At 46.0% G+C, this 18,203-nt stretch overlaps 1 protein-coding gene across 1 annotated transcript in view; it reads right to left on the minus strand.

Moving 5' to 3' along the window:
* MEGF11 (multiple EGF like domains 11) overlaps positions 1-18,203 on the minus strand; it is a 479,353-nt gene that overhangs the window by 321,436 nt on the left and 139,714 nt on the right. The window contains exons 4-5 of the mRNA XM_075896878.2: positions 11,371-11,472; positions 9,944-10,044 (exon numbers count right to left, since the gene is read on the minus strand). Of these exons, the coding sequence (XP_075752993.2) occupies positions 9,944-10,044; positions 11,371-11,472 (203 nt within the window). The remainder of the gene's footprint in view (positions 1-9,943; positions 10,045-11,370; positions 11,473-18,203) is intronic.

An 18,203-nucleotide genomic window follows, 5' to 3' on the forward strand; every position in this document is an offset into this window, starting at 1 on the left:
TACAGCAGAAGCGTAGCTGTAGAGAAGGCTATTTAAAAACTCAAAGGCAATACACAGACTCCACTGACTTTGCTGGAACGAGGCTGATTTCCACCAGCGTGTCATTGGGAACTCTCTATTTTAAAAGGGCTAGCTAGAACTAAGCAACTTAGTTGAAGGAATATATCCTTGGCTATTTGACTTTGAGAGGGAATTCACGTCTGACTGTATCTGTGACCCTTTCATGTTTGCTTCCCACAAGCCCTCCTGTACTGGAGCGGTGCTAACACAAATACACCTGAGCATTGTGAACCTTGATCCTGCCTGTTGTGTCCTTCTCGGTTGTTATATTTCCAGACTGCAGCCTGGAGCATCTGCAAAAGTGTTTCTTGTTACGCTGTAGAAATTGCAAGTGATTCTATATCCTTTCCCCACATAACTAGGGTGTCTTCGTTTCTCTTTAAATATTTATTCACCCACTTTGAGACTTTCTATAGCCTCCCCTACCCCGTCCCTTCTGCTGTTACATTCTTCTCCTCCACGCCTCTCTATTTCACAGCCATGAAGTGTCCTATCTCTCCTTTTGCCAGCCTACCTCTTCCACCCCACCTTCCCTTGTTGGGCCCTTGTTATCCTCTCATTTACATTAGTGTAGCTCCACTGACCTCAAGGGAGTGACTCCCGATTTACACTGGTGTCAGGAGACGAGAATCATGCCTGTCCCATCTGCACCAATAGAGTCTGCACACACTGCTTTACTTGAATAGATGCTGTGACGGGGTGTCTGCCCCACACTGGCCCTATAAGGGTTAAAACCCAGCCCTGAAAGAGTGGAGCCCACAGCTGAGGCAGATACAGCCAACTAGGGCCCAGCTGGGGCTGCATAAATAAAGGCTCCTGGAGTGGAGGAGAACAGACAGGAGGGACCTGGCTGCCAGGGAAGCTAGAGGCTGGGGAAAGGCAAGCAGGGCTGGGGAGCTCTGACCTGACCTCACTCCCAGGCTGCAGTGCCTGAGGCAAGGCCCAAGGTGAACTAGGGCTGCAGAGAGACATCCAGGGTAGGCAAAGGCAGCAGGCCCACTCCCCCTTGCCAATGACGAGTGGCCATGTCAAACTGCAGTTTGTCCCTGAGGCAGGGGCTAGGTGACTACCGGCAGTGGGTCACTAGGTGTAGGAATTAGGGGTTCCCTGGGAGGGAAGGGCCCCAGAATGCAGGGGCACCAACACAGGCCAGTACTAGGAGAAAGGGCACCGTGGGAAGGAAGGGACATGTGGCTGAACCAATAGAAGACCTGCCCCAGAGGCTGGGACACAGACCAGCAGAGGGCACTCTGGGGCAGGAGCGCTGATTCCCTTAGTGACCAGTAGGAGGCGCCGCAGCGGCACATGCTCGCCCAGTGACTGTTGCCCTCTACCTTGTCTGAATCAAAAGGATACACTGGCCCCTTCACATGGCTGGGGCTTAGTCTCCCCTGCTCAAGGCCCCTCCCACGGTGAATGAACAAGCACAGGGGTCTGCAGGATGGGAGCATGTGATCTAGAACCAGGAGTGCTGGGAGATACGAAGGGCAGCCTGAAGCCAGCGAGAGCTGAAAGGGGCAAGAAGGCTGTCTGAGCACCCTTAGCACCCAGAGCGGGAGGTGGGGGAGGTACAACCCTCAGGGACCAGGGCTCAGCTAAGGAGGGGCTCAGCTGCGGAGCCAGTCCTTTGGAGGAAAGGCTCAGCCGGGACAGGAACTAAGAACGCTGCCCTGATGGTGTGCATAGCTAGGCACGCTGGGGGCGGGGCAGTTCTTGTGTATCCCTTGTTACTCAGGACAGGAGAACCCGTGTGAAGTTACATGCCTGCAACGGGCACGAAAGGAGGCATTTCAAACAAATGGAGCGGAGAACATTTCCCATCATCACTTCAATCCCCTCGTTCCTCAGGCCACACGAACAATGCCTTCTGCCCCATTTTTCTCTGTGAGCATGCATGTGCTTACAAACAGAAACACACACATCTATAAAATCAGAGCGAGAGAAAGAACATGTAGGTTCTCCGCTATAAAGTGTCCATGCATTGTTGTATCATCTCCCTTTATTTATGTTGCATTATTGATGCACTGCAGGCTGGACGGCTGAATAATGTATTTTTGGAAGGTTCTTATAAAAAGCATTAAGGCTGGCATTAATTAATGTTTCTGCAAAGATTAAAAAAATTGTTTTAAACCTGCTAAGACTTAGAAAATACACTGTAAGTAACAGGACTGCTAGCCAAGAGAAATTTAAAATCACAAGCCAACATTTCTTTTAAGATCCATGAGCTGTGTCTGTGGGGGGGGGTGTCAACAAATCTTCTGACATGATACAAAGAACCACTATGAATATTCAGAAGTTAAAAACTGCTGATTCAGTGTTTTCCTCGACTGTCTGACTTTTGCACTGATCACAGACGCTATTATTTTTCTTTTCATCATAAGTACCCTTGACTGCTGTGCTGGTGTCTTGTTGCATCATATGCATCAACCTGCAAGCATTGTAATTCATCCAGATGGCAGGAAGCTTTGGAATTGTTATGTCTGCTGCACAGCTGTTTAACAATCAGACAGTGTGACTCCAATAAAGCAATCTTTTCACAGAAATTTTTAAAATAAAATGACACCATATATATATAAGCCCAGTAAAATGCTACGGTATGAATTGTCATACTAGTAGAATCCAAATTATACACGGCAATAGGGATGTTAAAAAGCGGTTCATTAAGTAACCATGTAACCACTGAAAATATTAGCAGTTACATGGTTCCACACTGCGGGCTCTGCAGCATAAAGCTTATACAGCAGAGCCTGTAGCACACCTGGGTCCCTGGGAAGGTCATGGCTCCCCAGCAGCCTCTGATTCAGAGGCAGCAGCTCGGGATGGCAGCCAGCTCCCTGGGAGTCGATGCATGCTGGGAGCCAGCTTTTAAGCCAGCTTCCACTGCATACTGGCTCACAGGGAGCCAGCTGCCACTCCACACTGCTGCCTCTGATTGAGAGGCAGCAACACGGGGATGGTAGCCAATGCATGCCGGGAGCCAGCTTTTAAGCCAGCTCCCACTACATACCAGCTCCCAGGGAGCCGGCTGCCACCCCACACTGCTACCTCTGATACAGAGCCACCAGTGCAGAGTGGTAGTCGGCTCCCCAGCAGTGGCACTGGGAGCCAGCACGTAACCGCTACAGAAACCGATAAGCTCATGCTTACCAATTAACCATTTAAAGGGTTATACAATTACATCTCTACACTGCATTTGTCACTGGTGCCATTTAAAATATTAGACATGGAGAATACTATTTAAAACTCATGATGAAAATCAGTTTCCAAAAATCATTTGTGCAGAATGCCACCTTATCTTATTATTGTAATAACAGTCGGGAACCCAGACATGCATGGTGAGACTCAGTAGCTAGAACAGGAATCATGTCTAGTGGTCTGAGCAGGAGCAAGAAACTAAATCCACAGGTCACAGCCAAAGAGTCTGATCCAGGGTGAGAAACCTAAGCCTGGACTCCACTAGGGAAGCAGGGCTGGAACAGACTGGGTAGAAGCAGGACTAGGAACAAGACAGCTTCAGAAGAATTGTAACTGCAGGCATAAGCATTATGCAACCAGAAACGAGTTCCATTGGGTTTAAGAGGTTTGCCGACTTCCTCACCCAACCAGGCAGAGGGGTGAATCTCAGGCTGCCCCTAGACTGGATCAGTGCAGCTACAAGCCCTCATTCCTGCTGTCAAAGGTCATGATTTAAGCTGGCTGGATGAAATCCTTTGTTTATTGTCAGAACGGGCAGGGTCACAATGGCCATCCTGTGCCTAGACTGACCTTGACGGAGCACCACTATGGCTGGCCGAGTTGAGATTCCACCAGTGAAATCCACAGTTTCTCTGTAAGGACTGATAGCTAGGGGACCAATCAGTAACAACACTGGCAAGATTTTTGTAAGTCAAAGAGTTGCTCATCTGCGTTCAGCCCAGAGAGCACTACCAAAAACACAACCAATTTCAGGCTCAACGGACCATTGGGCAGGGTTGAACCAATGACCTAGAGAGCTCCATTTGCCTTTAACCAATCTCTGAGCTCCCTTGTGCTGGACAGAGCTCTGTATTAGAAAATGAGTGAAAACAGAATGCTAGCCTTGAAAATTAAAAACTGGTTATTAAAATACTCCATGACGCAAAATGCGACAAAAAAGCAAATTGCCATCCTCTTGTCTTTGGAATTTTTTTCCTGCTTAAAAAAAAAAAAATTAAAAAAAAATCAATAAACAAGGGTTGGGGTAGATGTGAGAATGTACTCTTTTCTGACTTCCTCTGACATATTCTAACGCCTGGATCTTTGCCCCTTGCACTACCTAGGACAAACTTTCCTTGTGGATGCTTTCTATAAATCTGATCTGCGAGAAAAGATTAAAAGGGACAGTTTGAAGAAAGCATTGGCCTCCTAGACAAAAAGCTGTCCATTTGGTGAATTAAGGGCTCTTTCCACCTGACACACTTTTTAAAGGGAAATCCTCAATTACACTCTGCTTAAAGGGCAAAACAACAAAAGGGCCACGTAACCTTCTTTTTGAAAGCGGCAAGGAAGCATTCAAAGCGGCTTTATCTCCCACAGATGCTAATCTAGTTGGTACAATTTAAAAATCCTTTCTGAATGCCTCGAAGGGCATTTGAACCTTTGACGTCGTTTTAAAACAAGGATTTTCTGTAGTTTATGCACTTGCTTTGCCAAAAGCTTACCTTAGCAAACAAAGTGCCCTATATCATAGTTGCTCTGATCTACTACCCGGAGGATGCAGTTTGTTTTCAGAGGCAGCTCATTGGAAAGCTTTGTCATGTATAAATATATGCAGAGAGGGGGAAATCATTTTGCGCAGCTACCAGGTGGGTAGGGACTATTTCTAAGACAGCATTGGTTGGGGGGAGGAGAGGAAAGGGTGCACTTCTCATGTTTGATTGGCTTGGCTTTATTTTAAATCTTGCCTCGTGAGGCGATAAAAGAACCTGCCACAAAGACAAACTCCTCCCTCAAAGTTAAATTCCCAAAGCTATGTGGTGAGATGCTGGGGTAGGTTAATTCACTCACCCCTCTCACCTCTGGACACGCAGTCACATCCATCTTAAGTCACCAATAAAATGAGATTGATGGGCTCAATGTACTTCCTCGGGAACACTCCACCATAATGGAAAAGCAACGCTCTTTTCAGCCCAATCGCACACTCGGTTGAAAAATTACCAGTATTGAACTAGTGAGGGGTGGGATAAGTTGTAACCAAGCGACTCTGCCAGAGCATTATGAGAAGGAATGTCACACAACAGCCGCCAACATTCATCCGACTTCTTAGCAACAACATCAATCCTTCAATTTATTGTATCACAAATTCCTCACTAGAAACAAAATGATCCCAGCCACAGAGGCCTGCTCCCACTCTTACTGTAGGCAGTTTGGCTGGGGACTTCAAGAAGCTAAAGATCAGAACTTAAACTGACAGCTGTTCCCCTCACGGAGAGAGGGCACTGAATTAGTGATTTGTGTTACGCGGCACTCCCAACTGTTCTATGCACTTTGTAGGAATGTAAAAAGACTGGCCCCTGTCCTTAAGAGTACGTCTACACTGCACGGCTATTTCTGGATATCCTGAAATAACTACCCCACGTTTACACAAGCCGCCCGTTATTTCGAAATATTTTTCGAAATGACAGGCATGCTATTTTGTCATCCCGGTAAACCTCGTTGCATGAGCGATAAGGGATGGCTCAAAATAGCATGTTATTTGGAAATTTGGTGCTGTGTAGATGCACCAAATCTCAAAATAAGCGATTTCAAAATAGATTTGAGATAAGATACGCAATTTGCGTAGCACGAATTCTGTAACTTATTTCAAGATTAGGGTGCTGTGTGGATGCACCCTAAATGATCTCACTCCAACTAAACAATGCAGGATTGAGCAGATTGACAGTGCAAAAAAGAAAAATATTTGACGCCTGACCTATCTGCACTTTGCAATGCATCTTCATCACTGACATGAGAAGGGTGAAGAAGGCACCATGGAACGAAAGGCAGAGCCAAACATCTCTGGATTACATGCGTAGTTAGCAGTAGGCAGGCTACATTATATCAGTGCTAATTCATACTGGAAATACCCACACAACAGGCGAGAAATATTATATACATCTGACAATCCTCTTTAAAGGGACAATCAACGAGAGGGAGAAAGGATCAAAAAACAACAACAACAGCAACAACAAACCTTCTTTCCTGCTTTCAATCCAAGAAAGATCCAGGAATAGTGTTAAACTCACCCTGCACCAGACTAAGCATGTCATTGTTAATTACAAAGCTATTTAACTTTTGCAAGAAATAAAGGCTGCTATTAATGAAAGAAGACCCAATTAGCCTTTAATCTACACACTGTTTTTTAATCAAACTTTCTTTTGATCATCATACACACTGCGGGATATAGTCTCCCCTTGCCACATGCTATCGACTCCCACTAATGCTAATGAAATAGATTTTAAAGACTGAGTGAAGCAATGCGGCGGAGCTATTCCTCTGCTGGGGCTGGAGTTCCTTTTCCTCAGGGGGACCCCAGGTTCTGGGCAGCTTGGAGGCCCAGTCTCCAAACTGTTCCCTTCCTCTCATTAAGGCAGCATGGGAAGGCAGTTTCATGAGGTAAATCTCTCAATGACCCGATCTTTTCCTGGGGGTTGTGCCAGGAGAGGCAGCAGGACACTGTATAATCTCTAGGAAAGTCATGGCCCAGTGCACAGGGTCTCATAAATCTTAAGGACAGCCCCATAGTAGCAATCACCACTTAAAAACAAACAAACAAAAACAATACAAAGAGGCAGAATGGCTAAAAAAAACTAAGACCACGTCTATATTTACCTGTGGATCGATGCTCCAGAGACTGAGCTTGTGGCATTCGATTTAGTGGGTCAATTAAGGACCCACTAAATTGAAAGCTCAGGGCACCCCCCCCCCCAGTTGAGTCCGTACTTCTACTCCTCACAAGGAGTAAGGGAAGTCCACGGGAGCATTTCTCCCGCTGTGAGGGCAGCACCAAAGTTCAGCTTAAGTTACATTGATTCCAGCAATGCAATTAACACAGCTGGAGTTGCGTATCTTGATTCAGACTTATCCCCTAGGGTAGACCTGACCTAAGTAGTCTTCAGCGCTGAAAAGGGTGAGCATAAGAAAATAAGAGCATAAGAATGGCCATACGGGGTCAGACCAAGGTCCATCTAGCTCAGTATCCTGTATTCCAACAGTGGCCAAAGCCAGCTGCCCCATAGGTAGTGAAAAGAACAGGTCATCATCAAGTGATCCCTCTCCTGTCAGCCATTTCCAGCCTCTGACAGATGCTAGAGACACTATTCCTACATATTCTGGCTAATAAGTATTGATGGACCTTACCTCCATGAATTTATCTAGGTCTTTATTGAACACTGTTAAAGTCCTGGTCTTCACAATATCCTTTGGTAAGGAGTTCCACAGATTGACTGTACTCTGCGTGAAGAAAAACTTGCACCTTGAGGAAACCAATGTACATAAAGGGGCGTGAGCTATCTCTTGGTATAACATAGTGAAGCTCAGGCTCTTTAGTTTTAATGTGAGGTCAACATTAATGTGAGTTAAACTCACTGAGGTCAATCCCTGGAAGGGTGATAGAGCTGAATACCACCTGGTAAAAATGATATGCCTGGTCTTTATTGTATTTTTACCTCAGGATAGCTCACATACATTCATGTGCATTAGTTATGCTGAGATTTTTTTTAATGTAGCATTTTAGTAGTGAAAACAAAGCCACACTCTGGTCCACGTAAGTCATTCTCAGGGCCATCTTTAAGAATTATGGGGCCCTATGCAGTACTATTAAACTGGTGCCTCTATGCCCAATGGCAGCTGGGTTGGGGGGGAATGATTTTTTTAGAGCTGTGATTTTAATCTTCGGCAACACACTAATGAAATATTTTTGAAACAAATTTTAAACAAAGGTTCTATCAACCAGCACCGTAAATTCAGAAACGGACCATATATATCAGGGTTGGGCAAATCCTCTGAAATGGTTTCATCACCACTTGAATGGCTCTTTCACAGGATCCGTCTTCTGCTAAGAGGTCTGGCAGGCTGAGTCACTTGTAAGGGAACTGGATACTGTCTGGAAAAGGCAGAGCTACAGAAGAGGGACAGGCAGAGGCAGGTGGGTGGACGTTAAGACCCAGCGGTGCCCCAAATTTTCAGGTGCCCCACACAGCTGCATATTCTGCATATGGGTGAGGATGGCTGTAGTCACTCTCCTAGAACAAGAGGGAAAATCCCTTTGCTGGATTCTGGGATGACTGCAGTTAAGGATCAGTGAGGAGCCTGATCTTTAGAGTGGAAGTAGCTCTTGAAACTGAATATCAACAAAGCCAGTGTGGGCTTGGCACATTAGAACGAGAATGAACCAGGTAGGAAAATGTTACACTGGAAGAATACACATATTTTTTGGTTGGAGACTCAGAATATTACTCCTTTTTCAAGAAACATGGCAACATCTGGCACTTCAAAATAATGCAAACTATCTGGGATTTAGGCATGTGCTTAAAGTTAAACGTGGGCTGAAATACTGCCTTGAATAGGGGCGGCCTGTGGCTACAGGCTGACTCGGCCATCGCCTCGGGCGCCGCCTTCAACGGCGCCCAATGATGATGTCACCCTATTGACGGCTGTGCAGGCGGGGGCGCCAATCGTGCGTTCTGCCTGAGGTGCCAGCTGCCGCAGCCCGCCTCAGGCTGTTCCTGGTCTTGAATCAGAATGGATTTCCTGAATCAGGGCCTAAGACTGTAAACATCTGACCTTCAGAGATGTGGAGCACCCATAATTCTAACTGAAGCTAGGAGAATGGTGGATGTTCGGTAGCTTTGAAAGCAGCCCTTAATTTTATTGATTACTATTTGTGATGGATAGGAGGAATGCTGGCCAGCACTTGGTGTCTAAAGGGTTAAATTCAGGTAGCTAAGGATGTTGGCAGCCAGGGACCCAGAACCACCCATGGGATACGGTACTGAAATCTGAATTATAAATCGAAACCTAGCTGCTCTTCCTTTGTGAGAGTCCTAAGTTAAGGGCTGCTGGGTGCAATATGGAATAATCAGGACAACCAGGCCTCCAAGGAATTCACGGCATAGAAGCAGACTGGACGAGGAAAGGATTGTTAATAAATAAGGGGGAAATGTGTATTTAGTCACCATCAGGGTATTTTTCTGTGTTTTGGTTCTTCGGTTAAACTTCTCTGTTTGAATTCCATGTGCTTTCCCTTCTCCACTCACCATGTATAGCTACAGCCCAAAGACAGCTGTTCTTTTCTTAGTTGCTCTGTAACACCTAGCAACCAGGTATCCTTTATCAAGTATAGCTTTTTGCTTTTGTTAAAAATCCCCTTCTTAAGGCGATGATTTGATTCTTGCGTCCTGGAAGGCAACAGGAGTGGGGGTGATGGGGTGGAGGGGTGTGCGCGTGCGCACCTAGCCTGAGAGAACAGCTATCAGAGAGACAGTTTTTCTTCTGTGCTTTTTGTTTAGTTTTTCAAGATCTCTTGTGGCAAAAGAGCTTGGGATACCCTGGGGAGGAAATTCAAATGTTTCTTCCTGGTTTTTCAGGGTTTAAATCACTTGATAGTGGCAGCTTATCTTCCAGAGTCAGTGCATCCGTGACTCTGGTGAGGTTTTTGGGGGAGGGGGATATTTTGTTTGTTGTCATTGTTGTTGGAGCTTTTTTGTAAGCAGAGCCTATGGAGGCAAGGTATTTAAGGTCGTTTACAGGACTCCGCCTTCTGCACTCGCAGTGCCCAAGTGGGGAACAGACCTGACACTACTGTATTAGCATCTTTGATTTTTTCACACCTTCTGGGTGAAAATAATTTTTAATAGCAATGTATGAATCAAAACTGTATACGTACGTATGCAGAAGTCTCCACTTTCATAATATCCAGGGCAGCACTGAGATCTTCGCCGATACATTGTTCTTAGTCCTCTTCGATAGGCTGTTTTATAACTTATTCTAAATTGCAAGACAGAAAGCCATTTGACAGTATTGGAAATCAATTCTTACTGTTAGAATTATATTTGTGTTAAATTATAGCAAGGAGAGCATTCAATAATTACTTTAAAATGCATGAAGGCTTTTGATATTAAAAAAACACGATAAAAAAATCAATATGTATTTTGAAACTTGCAATATAACATGTATTATAAACACATTATTCGTGACTATCAGCCTACATGGCCCTTCTTGGTGTTGCTATCTGAGAACTGAAGAGAGAGCCAGCAGTGTCTTCAGGAATAGCCATTCTTCTCTGTGTTTCAGCAAGGTCAGCTAGCAGCAATGGGATCAACAGAATCTTCTATGGAGGCTACATTCTCAGCATGCTATGCACGGAACTACTGCAAGGCAAGCTGTTTCCCTAAGCTCTTGTTAAAGGAAATGGGGAAATTAACCCCCAGAGTGAATTGTCTCCACTAAGTAATTATTTCCAGACTTCGGTCCCTCCCATGATGGCACAACACTGCAATCATGAGAGCACCGTAAGGCAGCTTTCCCTTTCTGTAACTTCTTGTGCAAAAAAGCCACACTCCTGAGTTTTTTCTGTTCTGTTAGACAAGTCAATCCCACCTACTCTGCTATGCTCCAATCCCAACAATAGTCTTGGCATGACCAGTTAAACATCGGTGCCCAGTGCTGGGTACCAGACACAAACGAAAGGGAGTTCCAAACCGATAAGGTGTTGCGTGCCCTCAGTTGTCAGGAGTCAATGGGAATTGAGACCAATTAGTAGCTGCTGTCAGGAAGAGACCCCAAAAAGATCAACTGTGCTGGGTATTTATTTGAATAGCTTTCATTGGGAGCCAAGCGGAGGCCAGCAGCTGACTTCCCACCATCAAGGGGAATTTGATCAGATGGCAACAACTTTCACGCTCTGCTAGAGATGGAGACAGGCCCCAAACTCCAGAGTTATGGGAAGTTCAGATTCAGATTTGGATTCAAACTTTGTAGCTTGGTCCCAATTTCTGGTCATCTTCAACCTGACCCACATTCAGACTCACAGCCTAAAAGGGAAAGAAAGACTCTGATACATTGCAAGCCATTTTCGTTACTGGATCAAAGTTCAGGATAGAGTCACTGTCCCTCTGGCTTCTTAGATTGCCTTATCTCTGGATTTCTCAGTGCACAGGCATCTGAAATATTATCAATCCTGAGAATTTTGTTATGGAGAGGCCTGTATTTCCTTCAGTATCAGGAAGATAACACAAAGGTGCAGGAAAAGAGAAAGCATGCAGGGGGATGAAAAGCAAAAGATGATTAAAATACCTTGGCAACAGCACTTACCGATGTCTAGTGCACTTGAACCAGTTCAGTATATCAGTACATCTTGTATAATAGATCTGATCAAAAGGATGAGCATAAGATTCCTGTACTGTCACGGCATAGCTGGAAACAGACAATAAGAGAGAGAAGAAGGCAGTTCTTTAGAGCGTGAAAAAGCTCAGCTTCCTTGACACGTTCCCACACCTAATTCCAGACTGAAAAATATCGAAATCAACAGCCTTGAGAAGTACAGGCCTGATCTAAAGTCCCAAGAAATTTTCCCCCTCTGGACCTACATTCACTTAGGAGCAGAAACCCTCCTAGAGTTTCTGCTCCTAGCTCACACCATTGTCTGCCAGGCACAACAGAAAATTAATCAAGTTTTTCAGACTGATTTAAAAATCCTTTTTTTCGGAGTCAAGAAGATCAGTTCCCCCAAAATGCATTAAGTGTTTTAAAAGGTGGGAAGCACAACTAGCAAAACTCTCACATTTTGTTTTAGAAAGAGTACTATCAAGAACAACGGTTTGGCTTAAAAGAGCTAAAAAATGCTTCTTGTCTTTAAATGACATCTGAGGTCTTCCAACTAGGACTGTTTGTAGACCAAAATGCTAATGCGAGCACATGCTCATTTAATGCTGCTGAGTTTTACCACCATGGTGGGATTCTTCCATTTCTTTTTATGATGAAGGAGCATCATTATTTCAACAAATATTGGGAGCACCAATCAAACCAGGGATAATTCATAAAAGGTCTCAAGGGTGTTTATTTTTAAACTACGCAAATTTAATCCTATGTAATTTGTAGCAGAAATAACCTGGGAACTAATTGCAGATCATAAAATTATGAGTTAAGTGCTGTCTGGGCATGGTAAGGTTTTGAGATTTGGACGGAATGTGATATTATCTCTTAAAGACCTGAACAGATTGCAATGTGCAGAAATTGGGTAAGCAGATTAAAAACTGGAAAAAGCGAAGACACTGGTAAGATGTCAGCAATCATCATTCCCCCTCCCCACCGCTTTACGGGTACTGTCTTATTATTATTTGTATTTATTTAGATGAGGCTGGTATTTTCAAGAGTTTAAGAGACTTAGATGTAGGGATGTGAACGGGTAACCAGTTAACAGATTATCCAGCAAACATCATCCTTACTGGGTGATGCTTACCAGGTACCAGTTAACCGGTGCCCAGAAGCAGCCCCCCGCCTGTGTCTGCCACAGGCAGAGGGCTGCCCCAGTACGGTTAACCTAACCTTTAAGTGGTTAACTGATTAATCAGGATTTTACATCCCTACTTAGAAGCATAAATCCTGTTGATGTGGAAGTGACATGCCTAGCAATTTTCTGCAGCACCCTAAAACAACCTTCCTGAGTTAAGTTTAAGTATTTTTGGAATCCAGTATGCTCACTGCAAAGGTTGTGTATTATTGTGGGCTGGGATTGCATGTAACTTCTCTAGCAGCAGAGACGAGATGTGAACCAGGGGAAGTGTTTTGAACTTCAAAGAACTAGACTGAACAAAGGGGCCAGACGAGAATGGACTTTTGGGACAAATGGTGCCCAGGGAATCTCTAAGGTGTGGTGGACACAAATTCCCCTCCAGTGATGCCAACACCCTCCCTTCTGAAGCTATACCCTAACAAAAAGACCACTGTCTGCTGACTACTTGTATTCAGAAGGTTAAAGGCCATGTTGTATACAGAAAAGATTAACCAATTCATGGGTGTGCCTAGTCTGAGCTACGGCTGTTACAAACTTGTAGCCACAGAAAGACTCCTTGATGGGGTGTGCAGGTCTGACAGAGCCCTTGTTGGAGTTGATCTCTTGTAAGCTCATCAGCAGGCAGTTACGTTCTTTTATTGTTTTCAGTATGTTTTTTCTGCAAGGCTTTCATCTTAAGAATAAGTGTATTTGCCAGTCCTGGAGGAACTCGGTGTCTCTGCGCATGCAGATTTCTTTGCGTCCCCACAGAAGGAAAGGGAAGCTGCGAGAGCAGTCACATACCGCTCCCTAGCAACACAGATACATCATTTCAGGCACCCAGAGCAGCCAGCAGAGGAGAAAATCACCACCAGGCCGGGGACACCGCAGCCTGAGCTGGGATCAGAGGCTACTTCCAGCTGGGAGGAAGACAGGAGAAGACGGGACTTCCTTTTCCCTGGCAAGCAGTGGCTGGGATTGTGTTGGACCACCCACAGCTGCAGGAAGCACATATCTTCCCCTGTTTCCTGTTCCCATCACTCCTTAGCTGTAGGGGGAAGGGTCTCTGTACAAGGTGCTGCATCACCCTCCATTCACCCAACCAGACCTCCCATACCCAGAAATCCCTGGCTCACCTCACCTGGTACATTCAGAAGCCCCCTAGCTCTCCATACCCAAACCCCACCCACTGAACCTCAGCCACTGCATCTGAAACCCTGGTGCACCCAGACCCCTGCCTCTGTATCCCCACCCCCCTACCCAAACCTTCGGGCTGAAGGTTGACCATCACTGGCCTACATCCTGATTCTAGATCTAAAGCCCTGATCCCGCACGGATCTTCCCTGCACCCACTGTCTTCACTCACTGCAGGACCAGGAACCAAATCCAGCAAGCTCTTAAATAAATCAGCGGTCTTAACCATGTAAGCAATCCCACTGTGGTCAATGGGACTGCTGATGTCGTTAAAGGCTTCAGAACTGCACTCTTAAATAACAGACAATGTCAAAATACTAGCCTGGAGAGTTGACTCCTGTTGCAGTCAGTAGATTGGGCTGTTAATACACTGATCTACTTGTCATATTTCCCTTCTAGCTAGCTAGCCTGGGCAAGACAATCATTTTTGTTCTCCATAAAACAACTTGCTGGAGGAGGGAGGTTATTGGTGATGGGTTTTGGTCTGGTATTTTTTTTTAAACATTGCTCATTATTAATGTAAAACAATAACATTCAGGAATCTTTATTATTATTTTATGATCTTGTTTGTTAGCTAGCCTTACACCAACTTAATCTTTTTTGGTTGATTTATTAACATTTAAGTAACAATGTCGTCTTGGTCAGTACAACCGATCAATTTTGCTATTTAATTTTTGTTTCTCCTTCACTGGGTCTCTAGGATGCTGACTTTCTTCACACAAAATCAATATTTTATTCCTGTGCTCCTAATGCATCTCTCCCCCCGCACCATGACTGCAAAATGCCATTTCTGCACCTGAACATACTTCTCTTTCCATCTGCATTTGTCCTGCATGCCAGACCTCCAAAAGCAAATCATAATGAACTTCATACATGTCACTGTGCTACGTAGGCATGTGCTCTCATGTAGTTCTGTGGCACCATAGAGTAACAAAAATATACAGAGCATCGGGAGATTTCATGGGCAAAACCCACTTCCTCAGATGAGCAGGACAGCGATAACAGAAACCCAGAATTAATAACAGAAAAAGGTGGTGGGGGAATGGTACCTCTCAACTGGTACCCATGGAGGATAGGGTTATAATTCAAAAAGACCTGGACAAACTGGAGAAATGGTCTGAGATATAAATAGGATGAAGTTTAATAAGGACCAAATGCAAAGTGCTCCACTTAGGAAGGAACAATCAGTTTCACACATACAGAATGGGAAGCGACTGTCTAGGAAGGAGTACTGCAGAAAGAGATCTAGGGGTCATAGTGGACCACAAACCAAATATGAGTCAACAGTGTGACGCTGTTGCAAATAAAGCAAACATTGATCCTGGGATGCATTAACAGGAGTGTTGTGAGCAAGACAAGAAAAGTCATTCTTCCACTCTTCTCTTGTGCTGATTAGGCCTCAATCAGAATACTGTGTCCAGTTCTGGGCACCACATTTCAAGAAAGGTATGGAGAAATTGGAAAAGGTCCAGAGAAGAGCAACGAGAATGATTAAAGGTCTAGAGAACATGACCTGTGAAGGAAGACTGAAGGAATTGGGCTTGTTTAGTTTGGAAAGGAGAAGACTGAGAGGGGTCATGATAGCAGTTTTCAGGTATTTAAATGGGTGTCACAAGGAGGAGGGAGAAAAATTGTTCTTCTTGACCTCTGAGGATAGGACAAGAAGCAATGGGCTTAAATTGCAGCAAGGGAGGTTTAGGTTGGACATTAGGAAAAATTTCCAAACTGTCAGGGTGGTTAAACACGGGAATACGTTTTCTAGGGAGGCTATGATAGACCTCTATCAGGGATGGTCTTGATCATGGGTTCCCAAACTGGGGGGCGTGCCCCTCTGGGGGGGGGGCCTGAAGAAACTCCAGGGAGGGGGCACGAGGCGATCCAGCCACACATACCCCCCATCAATCCCACCAAGTTTTGCTGCTATTTTTGGGGGAGGGGGGGCGTAAGGTTTTCTCAAAAATCAAAAAGGGGAGCGTGATGCCAAAAAGTTTGGGAACCACTGGTCTAGATGGTTCTGGGTCCAGCCATGAGGGCAGGGGACTGGACTCGATGACCTCGCAAGGTCCCTTCCAGTTCTAGTGTTGTATAATTCTATGATTCTAATTGTAAGACCGGTGCTAATGCGGCTAATTTAGTAGGCTGGAAGTGTTCCGTACTTGGCTTTTGATATAAAAAAAATGAGGTTCTAAATTCAGGGAAGGCTGGCTTCATAATGTGACATCCATTAAATGTCTTTGTTCAAGCCCAGGGAAACAGGGTCAAATTTGCAGATGAAGGTCAATTCTGCCCTCTCGCTCTGTAAGTGGCTGGTGAAATTCCTCTGTAGAAGAATGGCTACTTGTAAATCCATGACTGAGTGCCCAGGTCCTGGCTAAAATGTTCCCCTACACGTTAATGTGTGTTACCTTTTCTGATGTCTAACTCGTGTCCATTTATCCTTTGCTGTACAGACTGTCCAGTTTGGCCAATACAGGCAGTCCCCGGGTTACGTACAAGATAGGGACTGTAGGCTTGTTCTTAAGTTGAATTTGTATGTAAGTCGGAACTGGAACATATTGTAGGGGAAACTCTAGCCAAACATTTCTCCAGTGCTCAGTTCTATTCTCCCACACCTCACTTCCCTCAGTCCTTTATTCTCAAGCTGAGATGTCTACTGAGAAAAGCCGCTCCGCATCTCCCTGGTCTGCTGGGGGGGGTGCAGCTAGTGCGGAGTTGCCTCACCCCGTTTGTAAGTAGGGATCCGATGTAAGTCGGATCCATGTAACCCGGGGACTGCCTGTATACATGGCAGAGGGGCATTGCTGGCACTTGATGGCATAGATCACATTAAAGCAACGTTTCCCAAACTATGGGCTGCGGCCCAATACCAGGCCGCAAGAAAATAATACCGGGCCTAAGCGTGGCTGCTCATGCAGCGCTGGGTTCCCCAAGCCCTCAGCTGGGCTGGGTAGATGCAGCCGTATGTTTCAGGCTCCCGGCAGAGGGATAGTGAGGGTTACCAGATGAGCTCTTATTGCTGGCTGTGGAGGGGGGAGGAGGAGTTGGATATGGGAAGCAGCGTCGGAGTGGAGCTGCCAGGGGAAGATAGGGAGGGGAATCGGCCAGTGGAAGCAGGGCTGGCCAGGGGGGGCGGGAGCAGTGAGGCTGTCCAGTGGAGATCGGGGGGGGGCGGACTGGCTGGCGGGGGGCAGTGAGGCTGGCCAGTGGAGATCGCGGGGAACGGGACCGGCTGGCGGGGGTCAGTGAGGCTGGCCGGGGGAGATCGCGGGGGGACCGGCTGGCGATGGGCAGTGAGGCTGGCTGGGGGAGATCGCGGGGGGGGGGGGGACCGGCTGGTGGGGGCAGTGAGGCTGGCTAGGGGAGATCGCAGGGCTGGCTGGGGAACCAGCCAGCGGAAGCAGGGCTGGCCAGGAGAGAATCGCCTGGCAGGGACAGCAGGGCTGGCCCAGGGCTGGGGAGGGGGGGGGGGGAGGGAGAGAGAATCAGCCAGCGGGGAGCAGGACAGTTCAGGGCGCACGCAGATCCTGGATAAAAATGGAAAAGCAGGGCCTTTTAAATATCCCCACTGCTGACAGTGAGGTTTAAAGGCACTGCCATGTGTCAGAATGGAGAGAACCTGGTGCAGTCACCATCCGGAATGAGAATATGGATAAAAAATTCCAAAGATGGTGTCGGCTTTCTGAAAATAAATGAGCCCCTTTTCAATACACGATGTGGTGGTGCAGGGTTTTATTGGATTACTGTCCATTTTCCCAATCCATATTCCCTTAACTTGCTGGTAAGAATGTTGTGGGTGGCCGTATCAAAAGCTTTGCTAAAGCTGGCCCTGGAGGCTTTGGGAGGACCAAAAGCAACGTATTTGCATATTCGTCATTTGCTTTATGAATATGCAAATATGCAAATGAATGTTACCGGGCCTCTGAAAGCTCGTGAATAGATTTGCTGGTCCCCATGTCAAAAAGTTTGGGAACCCCTGCATTAGAGGATGTGCATTTGTACGAGACTCTGATATTGTGGCTGCTGTGGCTAGGTCCTGTGATGATGTCACTCTTGTTACAGGATCCATGCTTGCTGTTATATGAGCTACAGAAAATCATTAGGGCCCCATTCACTCCTGTGTTGGAATAATGTAACTAGGCTGGAAACTCCATGAGTTAAACCTAATGGTGCAGCAACTTTAGTATCTGTGGTCTCTGCAACTGGACCCCTGCATCCATATGGAGCCCCACTAAAAGCCAGCGGGCTCAATGGGGACACAAGAACCCACCTGCACAGACCCAGCTATGGGACCAGAAACTCTCACTATAACAAGGAAGTACCGTGAGCACAATTACCCCAATTCACCACTGAGGTCTCTAGAACAAAGAGCTCTCTTGTCTAGAGGTCTGTGTCCCACGTTCTGCCTTGGTTTTGTGGACAGAACTTTCACGGCTTTCAATGGGAATCCCATAAGTGAAAC

The sequence above is a fragment of the Pelodiscus sinensis genome, chromosome 14 (genome assembly GCF_052426305.1).
Source record: "Pelodiscus sinensis isolate ZL-2025 chromosome 14, ASM5242630v1, whole genome shotgun sequence".
Taxonomy (NCBI): Eukaryota; Metazoa; Chordata; order Testudines; family Trionychidae; genus Pelodiscus; species Pelodiscus sinensis.